The following is an 11,603-nucleotide window of genomic DNA, read 5'->3' as shown; positions in this document are numbered from 1 at the left end:
GCAACAATGCAGCGCAAGTGTAAACAATATTAATGGGGAAGCGTTAAACCCCGTTTGTATGCAGAGCATTTCGGTCAACCTTAATATTAACTTAAAATTAGTTAAGCAATAACTGGTAATTGTATGGATATTTGATGAGTTACAGTGAGTGCAAGAGAATTAAGTTGTTATAGATAATGCTAACAGGCTTTAATAAGTTGAGTACAGAAGTTCTCTAGTCAATAATTACAGTTTTAAAATTAGTTTATAAAAATTACATTATTACAAACAATGGTATAATTTTAATTAATTTACAATAGGGAAATATTACAATGGAACAATTTAAAACAATTTACAATATGAAACTATTACAATTTAATATTTATTTAAGACAGTGGAATTTAAGCATCCTAATTCTGAAGTTATGAGTACATGGTTGAGCAATCCTTAACACAATATACAATAATAAAGTTAAATTTAGTTTAAGTCGAGGAATCTTAATTTTTTTAGGAGTTTTTTGTATAGTTTTTGAGTAACTGGAAGGTATTGAGTATGGTTTGTCTGGTTAATTTTGGGTGATGAGATGATTTCAAAGTAGAGCCTTGAATTGATTTGCAGGCAGAGGCCCTTTAGTGTACTATATCTGGGAAACATAGATCGGAAAATAGATTACATAAGAATAAGTGATAGTTATATAGAGGCAGTTTGACTTCTTTATTACTCACCAGATGTCCATCCGGTCGGAGGTATTAAGTTAAACAAACATTTAATGCGTCATGAGGCTTTTTCCCCAACAACTGTGTTTGCTAAGCAACTTACACTGGTAATGAATTATTCAGAGCAATAGTAACCAATTTACACAGTTACAGATTTACTTTCGAATAAGCTTTCTATTACAAAGAAGTTACATGTGGGTTTGATTTATTTTTTAATGTATTTTTACAGCTTGACTGGATGTACAGCCATGATACCCACGCTGGGTGTGTCTCTGAGGATACAATAAAGAACACGCTTTCATTCGTACAACGTTTCGCTGTGTGCAGAGCTTTATTAAGTATCGATGAAGCTCTTCCGTGAGCGTAACGTTGTTCCACTGAAAGCTTGTTTCAGAATAATGAGTTTATAGCCACAGCATGATTAATTAAACTGTTCATCCTTGCCGTGATCACCACCCATGGTCACCACCCATGGTCACCACCCATGGTCACTACTCATGGTCACCACCCATGGTCACCACTCATGGTCACCACCCATGGTCACCACCCATGGTCACCACCCATGGTCACCACCCATGGTCACCACCCATGGTCACCACCCATGGTCACCACCCATGGTCACCACCCATGGTCACCACCCATAGTCCTCGTAGCTTGGAGAGTCCCTGGAGCCGTGGGGTCATGTCTTTAATATTATCATCCTACGGTTTCGATGGATATCTTGTCGTGGACGTGTCCTTTGAGGTGCGTGACCAGCCACTCCAAGCCATCGTAGGTCATGTCACAGTCTGGCAGACTCAGACGCCAACACCCGCCTCTGCCCACCAAAACAGAAGTCTGTTAAAATTTATGTCCCTAGCTTTTGAAGAGAGGTCCCTTGATGATGTCATTAGGTTTTTCGATCCTTGGAATTAGAGCTACCCTTTCATTGGATCAAACGTCATTACCCCCCTATTCCCCAGGCACTGTATTCTTGTTGTAATTACAGTGCACTGATATCATGGGTCATTCAATTCTCTAACCAGTCATAAGGTCACAATAACCACTCATAAGGTCACAATAGGCCTCCATACACCTGTTGACGCTGTTCACCTAGCATTAAACAGGTACCTGTGTGTTATCAGACTGTTGTAGATGGCATCCTGGGGTGAGTCAGGTAAGTATGCCTTAAATGAGTTGGTTAATGAGATTTATAGGGTATCGACTACAGTATTGTATTGTAGCACTTCTACGATATATGTTAACCTGATAACTAAACAGTTATTATCTGTCACTGATGTATGTCTATACTCTTTATATATAACATACATTAATATATTTTTTTACGTAATGATGGTTTAAACTCAAATAAATCTAACTAATCTTAAACAATGATTCAATCACAACATTAGAGTTTATGTTGGCATATTATCAAAGAAAATATACTTGGGCGAGTGCAAAGAAAATGAACCATCTTATGGGTAAACTATTGAAATTTGACTGACATGTATTGTGATACTGACAGTTTGTATATACATACACATATGCAGTTTCATGGTATTTGTTAAGGAACCGTTTCGCCGCATGTGGTTTCTTCAGCCCTAATACAGGACATCTAGGCGAGTACAAATAGGAAGCGCGTCTGTCAGGGGCTCAGCAGACGGATGGAGGATCGAGCCTCCACCACGTCTTGCACTGAATGATCCGCATGGGCTTAGCTCTTAGCATGATTATTTATTTATTTATTTAGTCCTAATACAGTGACAACTAAGAAACTGGTATATATGTTGGCGGGAGCCAAGTGGCAAGCTGTGAGAGGCAAGCTGTGGTAGTAGTACAACTGAGGTGAGATCTGGCGAATTTAAGGACCTGTCAGCATTGGAGTAGCACACTGAAGTGCTTCCTGGTGCAGACATGACGTTGCTAGCTAGTGTCATCACACGGGAGTATCTTGGTTAGGTAGTAAGTGGAAGAATTGAGACAGTTATGCAACACACAACACAGTCCATCACAAGAGTGATGGACTGAACACATCGATTCCAGGTTGAGGGACTGATTACCTCAAACTTCTACTCTCCTTACCCATTTCTACTTTGTATTGGACTGATGAAGCCACTGTGTGGCGAAACGTTTCTTCAATAAAGATTCCCATGTGTTGCATAAGTGTCTCAATTCTTCAACTTGTCGGTTTTCAAAACCATTCATCACATCTGTCAGACACTGCAACATCATGGGATCTTGGTACAAAGACTTCAAGGCTTGCCCAACCTTTGGACGACGACCTACTTACACTAGTGGCAGGTCCCACTGTGATCCCGCCTCTTCCTGCTTGGACTCATCTCACCGCAGTATATAAGCCACCTCTCTGGCCCTGTGCTGCACTTCCTACAAGAGTGATGGACTGAACACATCGATTCCAGGTTGAGGGACTGATTATCTCAAACTTCTACTCTCCTTACCCATTTCTACTTTGTATTGGACTGATGAAGCCACTGTGTGGCGAAACGTTTCTTCAATAAAGATTCCCATGTGTTGCATAAGTGTCTCAATTCTTCAACTTGTCGGTTTTCAAAACCATTCATCACATAGGTAGTAAGTGGTTTGCTAGGACTTTAGAAATGCTATAGAAAGCAGATTTTTTGTGTGAAGGTGTTAGCTACTGGTATCATGGCGGCCTCTAACCTCCATCGACGGAGCTGGTTATTTTCACCTATAAGTAGCTAGCCTCTCCGAATTTCGTGAGGTGGCTCTGTCTGCTTCTATGTTCGTCATTTGTGGCGATACGTTTCCTCAAAGGAAGGGAGGTAGGTATAATGTTTGTCAGGAAACAGGACAAGTACTTCCTGACGCGGGTTTTAGTCATATGATGACCAGAAGCTGGAGCTCTTGGTCATCTGACTGAGGCCTTCCGCTGGCTTACTCTCCACCTCTTTAAAAATTATAGCTATAATTATAGCCATTATTGGTTACTAAAAAAGTGCAAATACGTCTTTATCCACATACTGAAATTCGACTCAATTTCTATTTATCTAAATTCTTTCAAATCCTTATATTTTATTTATCAAGGTGTCTTTTAAAATCTTGACCCATAGTACAGTACATTAATCTCGATCCTTTGAATTTTTGGGGTTCAGCAGCGTTTGAAAAATTCTACTCAGAAAAATGCACATTAAAATTGATATTACCAAACTTACTTTTAAATCCTCATCTCTCAGTATATATATAGCGAAAGTTCATTTTGGTCCCCACTTTAAGAATAACTTTCTAGTGACAGCATGGAGGCTGTTCTCTTGGATGATGCTGTCGGGAGGCCATAGATTGCTTAAGAGTTATTTTAGATAATATTTTATCGTCAGATACTTAGCGCCTCCATGTGCTGCCTTAACTGGCGAGAGGATTTTGATTCAAAGAATTGGAGCTGCCCTCCTTTTTCTCGGATCAAACCTGATTACCTCCTATTACCATGGTGCTGTATGATCACTAGGAGTTCTGTAATTCCCAACGATTATCATAATAATAATAATAATAATAATAATAATAATAATAATAATAATAATAATAATAATAATAATAATAATAATAATAATAATAATAATAATAATAATAATAATAATGCAATACTTATCTCACTTACGTAATTGTTTTATCTGAAATTATATATTTACCGCTTAAAATATAGTATACCATTATTATACTAAACAAGAAAACAAGCGCTAAATCCGTATGGGTTATGCAGCTATAACAGACAGTAATATGACAACAGTTTTCGCAATCTCTGTTGTCTTTCTTACCTTCCGCCTATTGTCTTGACGATAGACTCCATCCACTCCTTCTGTCCATCCTTCGTGGCTACAACACTGATTTCGAGATTGCCGTTGTGCCTTAGCTCTGAAAGTGCCTCGACTGGGCACTCGCCGGGGAGAGCCAGTGTTACATGCAGGCTCTTGACACTCTTGTGAATTTTCTTGAGACTATTACTGAGAGACGTAAAGGCTTCGACGGTAGATATTCTGACCCGTATTGTCTTAAGGTTGCAGCATCCCGCCAGCAGTTCCTCCCCATCAGGCTGTTCTCCCAGGAAACCTGTGAAGCTGGTTAGGTCGCCCCACGAACATACCGCCTTCAGGAAAATATTGGAGGTTTTGATGTCGCAAGTATTATGGCGCCGGAGATGCAGTTCCACCTTCACAGGTTTCTTCTGTCGTTTTTTTAAGTTCTGGCCTACTTCCTGCAGCGCCTGGATGAAGCTAGGTATATCATAGGGCTCCGTTAGTGCGGAGATATCGAGGGTTAAACTCGCCAACTTAACTGGGGTGAAGCTGAGAAGTCTAAGAGCTGAGACAGCATTCGTGTCGTTCAGCTGCCAGTGTTTGTGCGAAAGTTTGTCTCGGGCGAGAAGTGTACCGACCTGAGGGTGCCTGTGACTCTCCACAAATATATTCCACCAAAAATCGTAGTTTGTGGGATCAATGTCTAATTTCTTCATGATGCTAAAAATGTCATTCACTGTCGAACTAGTCAGAGCATTTTGGAAAGCTAGGTGACCCATCAGGAAAAGGAGGACTTGTTCAAGCCCCGGAGAGGCTCCCACTTGGTTTCCGATGTCTTGCATCTTCATCTTGCCTTTTCGTAGACATTCGGCGAGGAAGGTCGCTGCCAGGTAGCTGGCCTGAGCGTCGTGGAGGAAGGATATTTTCAACTTCCACTCATCAGGGTCTTCATGAAGGTGACACATGTGAAACCCTGATAATAACTCGATTAATTTGATTCTCTTTCTCTCACATTCTTCCTCAATCTTTCTTTTAAAGTCATCTGAAATTAAAACAGTGCTTTCATTAAGCATTGTCCAGGCTTGCTCACCCAGACAGAGCAGTAAACTGTCCAGCACATCCGGCAGCTCATTGACGCCTATGTAATCTTTACTCAAACGCTCGGCGAGCTTGTTTTGGAGAAGGTGGTAGAACTCCTGGTAGAGGCGAGTAGCTGTGGTCGACTGGTTCACCACCTCAGGATTGTGTCTCCAACTTAGCATAAGGAGAGCACTAGTGAGAGGAAGATTTAGGTAGCTGCCCAACGTAGTCCTTCGCTCGTGGATATACAGCAAGAACTCTTTGGTCTGTTTTTGGTTCTCCATCACGTCTTGCTCCATGGTACTGAAGACTTTCCTCGTAAATTCGTTACGTCTTTCGGTATCAAATCCCCGTGTTTCAAGAGAGAGGTAATCGACCTCATGCCTTGTGGCCAGACAGACAGCATCTCTGTGAAGCTCAGGACGTGTGGTTATGATGATGCGTTTATCTCCAAATTTGGCGAATATATCTTCCAGAAGCTCAGATGATATTTTGTCTGTCTCATCGTAGCCATCGATGATAAAGAGAACTTGTAATTCTTTCAAAGCAGGAATGATGTGATCCATCTCCACCCCAGCGCTGGTGTTTGGCATTACTTCATCTAGCAGAAACTCTCTGAGGCGACTCGAACGAACTCTCCGAACTTCGATGAGGAAAACGAGATGGAAGAGGTTAAGAGTGTCCACTTCAGTGCCTCCTCTTTGCCAGTCGAAGACGAGGTAACGACACAGCGAAGTCTTGCCTGAGCCAGCCAACCCACAGAGCAACAGCGTTGAAGGAACCTCCCCAGACACGTTTCTCAACTTTAAGAGATCCTTCACTTCAGTTACTTTCTTGCTTTCTCGAATTTTCAGTTGAGTGAAGGTTCTCTCAATGTGGAAATATTGGATATCATTAGCGCCGTCTCTTTTCGCCCAAGTGCGAGGATTGAGGTCTCTCAGCTTCTCATAGCGTTCTGATAGCTCACTGCGTCCCTTCATGATCAGCTGTGACTTTCTACCTGATGTTGTAACATCACTTTCGCATATTACTTGTCCTTCTTCGCATCGAATTTCTGAATCTAAACAACTTTTCAAAATCTCTTCCACTGTAGCTATATTTTGACTAAAATCCCTTTGTATAACTTGACCGAGGCCTCTGTATATGGCTGCCTGGGTCCTTCTGAATGTCTCAACCACTGCAGCAGCGTCCTCATCAAACACCTCCTCATTCACCATCTTACGAAGATCGTTAATTTTTCCTCGACATTCCTCGCCCAGTGTCTCATACACCTTAGCACACACTTTCGTCAGAACATCATAACCAAAGGAAAAATCGAACTCTGCCATCATCAGGTTACAGAACAAGAGATGCTGGTGAGCCTCCGCAAACGCCGGAATGATACCCATTCGTTTACAGTACTCTGTAAGAGACATCGTTCCACTTGCAGAGAACATACGTTCATCGGAATAAATTTCTCTCACAATGTTGCACATGGTTACCTGAGCTGCCTTCCGTAAGCAATTGTGCAGTTTGCTGAGGTGTGTGGGAGCGAGAGAGCCAGAGTAATCAGTGAAAGCTGGAGTCAGGGGCATCAGTACTGCCAGAAGTAGTGTAGCAACCATTGGTGAACCCTCCACAACCAAGTTAACAGCGTCCATCCTGCTACTGTTTTATGTTGATGCTGCTGTTATTGGTCTACTGCTGTTCTTGGTCCTGTTTCTGCTCTTGGACCTGATGCTATTCTTGGTATTGTTGCTATTCTACGACTCTCTGTTTCTAAGAACCTGCTGCTGTTGTCGTTTCTGTTGCAGCTTTGAGTTCTGCTTCTTTTGTTCTTGTCTTTTTTTAATTTTATCTACCGTGTACCTCCTGTTGCTTCACCTGTCAAGCTGCTACAAGAAGCATGATCTCCTGCTCAAATTACTGTTGCTGATTACCTTGCTGTTCCTCTCCTGCTGCTGTTGCTCTTCCTACTGTTCCTTGTCCTGCTACTTGCCTTACTCCCACTGTTACCCCATATTCATTGCATCTCTCCTCGCCTGCAAATTAGCCTCGTTTTCAGCACATCTGAAAGTATAGTATTCAGTTGTTAGCGAAACAACAACAGCAACAATTTATCCACAAAAAGAAACTTGCATTTAAAATGACTGGGATGCAATCTATTGACAGAATTTACTGACGAAATCTATTGATGGAATCTACTAATACGATCTATTGACGATCGATAGACTGGCATAGTCTATTGATAACAAGTAATATAACCTGTTTACACAGTCTACTGAGATAATTTACTGAGAAACGAATGAATTCAATCTATTAATAAAATCCATTGAATTTTATTAATACAAATTATTGATATAGTCTATCGATAAATGTATTTTCATAATATATTGTTAAAATAGATTAATACTGTCGTGTTGATGACATCTATTAAAAGAGTCTATTGATGCAGTGGACTGCTAATAATGTCTAATATTCTTCTCTTAATAAGAATCATTATGATGTTTATATATTCTTACGTAGAGTCACTCAAAAGTTTATATTCTCAGTATTCTTTATCTTCTTCTGAAACATAAGATAATATTCTTGCTTTGAATGTACCATAGGTGACTTCTAATATGTATCGTTCATGTAAGCTCCCCATTCTTCCTTCCCTGTAAACTCCCCATCCTACCTCCCTGCAAAACTTCCCATCCTTCCTTCCCTGTAAACTCCCCAGCCTTCCTTCCCTGTAAACTCACCATTCTTTCTTCCTTGTAAACTCCCCAGCCTTCCCTCCCTGTAAACTCCCCAGCCTTCCTTCCCTGTAAACTCACCATTCTTTCTTCCTTGTAAACTCCCCAGCCTTCCCTCCCTGTAAACTCCCCAGCCTTCCTTCCCTGTAAACTCGCCATTATTCCTTCCCTCTAAACTCCCCAACCTTCCTTCCCTGTAAACTTTCCAGCCTTCCCTCCCTGTAAACTCCCCAGCATTCCCTCAATGTCAACTCCCCATCATTCATTCCCTGTAAACTCCCCATCCTTCCTTCCCTGTAAACTCCCCATCCTTCCTTCCCTGTGAACTCCCCATCCTTTCTCCCATGTAAACTCCCCATCCTTCATTCCCTGTATACTCCCCAGCCTTCCTTAGCTGTAAACTCCCCAGCCTTCCCTCCCTGTAAACTCCCCATCCTTCCCTTCCTGTAAACTCCCCATCCTTCCTTCCCCTGTAAATTCCCCATCCTTCCTTCCCTGTAAACTCCCCATCCTTCCTTCCCTGCAAACTCCCCAGCCTTCCTCCCTTGTAAACTCCCTATCCTTCCTTCCCTGTATACTCACCAGCCTCCCTTCCCTGTAAACTCCCCATCCTTCCCTCCCTGTAAACTCCCCATCCTTCCTTCCCTTTTTCCTCTCCCAATAAGATCCTTTTTCTCTTCTCTTTAAGCTCCTTGATATTATTATTATTATTATTATTATTATTATTATTATTATTATTATTATTATTATTATTATTATTATCATCATCATTATCATCATCATCATTATTATTATTATTCCACTCCCGCTCTTTTCCCAAGCATTCTATCATCCTCCCTCATCCAGTTCATTTCTTTTTTCTCTCTGAAGACCTTACCTCAAGGTTGGCTTGACCTCCAGGGAAGGTATACAAGGTCAATCAGTTACTGACTGACATTTCCTCCTGAGGGTGACAGTGACGGGGAAGATGACAGACAGGGAAGATTGACTGTCAAGTAACTGTCATCACAACAAACTGCTGGTGGTGGCGTACTGTTACTCTCAGACACACACAAGTACACAGATCACACTCCCTTTCCCCCGAGATTAGATACGGAGTATTGAATTGTTGTGAGAGATATAACGCGAGACAAAGTGCTTAGACAAAATTTTGGCCCGATTCCTGGTATATGTGAATATACTTTTTTTTTTTTTGATAAATTACAAAAAAAATTGCTTGTTAACGCTTTAGGCTCAAACCAGTGAACCCCGACAGGGAAGACGTGAGTGTGTGTGTACCTACGTACCCGGGTATGTTGTCGGCAACACCACAGGCAGATAGCAGGTTCAGAAATGCTGTGCAGCCAAAGGAAGCTGTTGTTGTACTTTTTTTTTTTTTTTTCTTCTTCTTCTTCTTCTTCTTCTTCTTCTTCTTCTTCTTCTTCTTCTTCTTCTTCTTCTTCTTCTTCTTCTTCTTCTTCTTCTTCTTCTTCTTCTTCTTCTTCTTCTTCTTCTTCTTCTTCTTCGTCGTCGTCGTCGTCGTCGTCGTCGTCGTAACTCTGTTTTACATATTTTGCCATGATCATTATCGGTAAAAACGATCAGCTGATACGAGGCTCAGCAGATACGAGGCTCAGCTGATACGAGGATCAGCTGATGCAAGGATCAGCTGGTACGAGGATCAGGATCAGCTGATAAAGGGATCTCTTTGTTTACACCAGCCTTCGTATGATAGCAGTTGAGTGCCTCCGATTCCCTTTGTTGGCTTAAATTGTTGTGTTGTGTCTTGCAACAAGAAACTAATCTCTGTCTCGGTCTGCCTGTCTTTCTGTCTTTCTCTCTCTATGTCTCCCTCCAAATCCCCTTCTGAACTGCTCCTTCATCTAAATGGGAATAACAACGTGGGCAGTATATAATAGGACAACATAATAGACAAAGACATAATAGACAGGGCAGTGTGTGTGTGTGTGTGTGTGTGTGTGTGTGTGTGTGTGTGTGCGTAAACTAAGCCATGTCTGGACAAGAGAACTAATACCACACAAGCTCAATGGATGGCTCCGGCGAACCTCTACGAATACATATTAAAAATTACTAACTTTTCGTGAGGGACGACATACTTCCGTCACTTCTGTATGCTAAAGTTAAAGGGTATACCGAGCAAGACTTTCATGTTGACAATGTTTCGCTGTGTTGAGGGCTTTATTAAGTCATGATGAAGTAATATACTGAAAGAAAAACTTCAAGGGGAAGAGTGAGTATGTTTACCATACTTATCACTACTGGCAGTGTTGTGAGACTTTGTGCAAAGGGGTGAAATTTGTGGGCCAGTGCTTCGTATCTAGCTGCCTGGGTGGGCCACATCTCAGTAACTGGCTGCCTCCTGGGCCACATCTCAGTGCTGGCTGCTTCCTGGGCCACAGTTCAGTAACTGGCTGCTTCCTGAACCACATCTCAATAACTGATTGCCTCTTGGGCCACATCTCAGTAACTGACTGCCTCCAGAGCCACATCTCAGTAACTGGCTGCCTCCTGGGCCACATCTCAGTAACTGTCTGCCTCTTGGGCCACATCGCAGTAATTGGCTGCCTTCTGAGCCACATCTCAGTAACTGGCTGCCTCCTGAGCCACATCGCAGTAACTGGCTGCCTCCAGAGCCACATCTCAGTAACTGGCTGCCTCCTGGGCCACATCTCAGTAACTGTCTGCCTCCTGGGCCACATCTCAGTAACTGACTGCCTCCTGCGCCACATCTCAGTAACTGGCTGCCTCTTGGGCCACATCGCAGTAACTGGCTGCCTCCTGAGCCACATCTCAGTACCTGGCTGCCTCCTGAGCCACATCACAGTAACTGGCTGCCTCCAGAGCCACATCTCAGTAACTGGCTGCCTCCTGGGCCACATCTCAGTAACTGTCTGCCTCCTGGGCCACATCTCAGTAACTGACTGCCTCCTGGGCCACATCTCAGTAACTGGCTGCCTCCTGGGCCACATCTCAGTAACTGTCTGCCTCCTGGGCCACATCTCAGTAACTGACTGCCTCCTGGGCCACATCGCAGTAACTGGCTGCCTCCTGAGCCACATCTCAGTAACTGGCTGTCTCCTGCGCCACATCTCAGTAACTGGCTGCCTCCTGGGCCACATCTCAGTAACTGACTGCCTCCTGCGTCACATCTCAGTAACTGGCTGCCTCCTGGGCCACATCTCAGTAACTGACTGCCTCCTGGGCCACATCTCAGTAACTGACTGCCTCCTGCGCCACATCTCAGTAACTGGCTGCCTCCTGAGCCACATCTCAGTAACTGGCTGTCTCCTGCGCCACATCTCAGTAACTGGCTGCCTGGGCTACATCTTAGCATAAGACTGTCATACATTAGCACTCACAGG

General features: G+C 42.8%; 1 protein-coding gene across 1 annotated transcript; it reads right to left on the bottom strand.

The window, feature by feature from the left end:
• Positions 1-100: 100 nt before the first annotated feature.
• On the bottom strand, positions 101-9,280 carry LOC128693222 (uncharacterized). The gene is made up of 3 exons (XM_053782730.2): positions 9,119-9,280; positions 4,466-7,573; positions 101-1,512 (listed from the first exon to the last, which is right to left on the bottom strand). Exons 2-3 carry the CDS (start codon positions 7,162-7,164, stop codon positions 1,392-1,394), a joined length of 2,820 nt encoding a protein of 939 aa, XP_053638705.1. The 5' UTR covers positions 7,165-7,573; positions 9,119-9,280; the 3' UTR covers positions 101-1,391.
• Positions 9,281-11,603: the final 2,323 nt, after the last annotated feature.

This window comes from Cherax quadricarinatus, chromosome 28 (genome assembly GCF_038502225.1).
Source record: "Cherax quadricarinatus isolate ZL_2023a chromosome 28, ASM3850222v1, whole genome shotgun sequence".
NCBI classification, from domain to species: Eukaryota; Metazoa; Arthropoda; class Malacostraca; order Decapoda; family Parastacidae; genus Cherax; species Cherax quadricarinatus.
This window is presented reverse-complemented; position numbering and strand designations above follow the sequence as displayed.

Excerpts from the sequence above, each read along its gene's own strand:
- LOC128693222 (XM_053782730.2), bottom strand. The coding sequence starts at position 7,164 with ATGGACGCTGTTAACTTGGTTGTGGAGGGTTCACCAATGGTTGCTACA. Across the intron at positions 1,513-4,465 it reads GTCAAGACAATAGGCGGAAG|AGGCGGGTGTTGGCGTCTGA; the intron begins GTAAGAAAGACA and ends TTTGGTGGGCAG.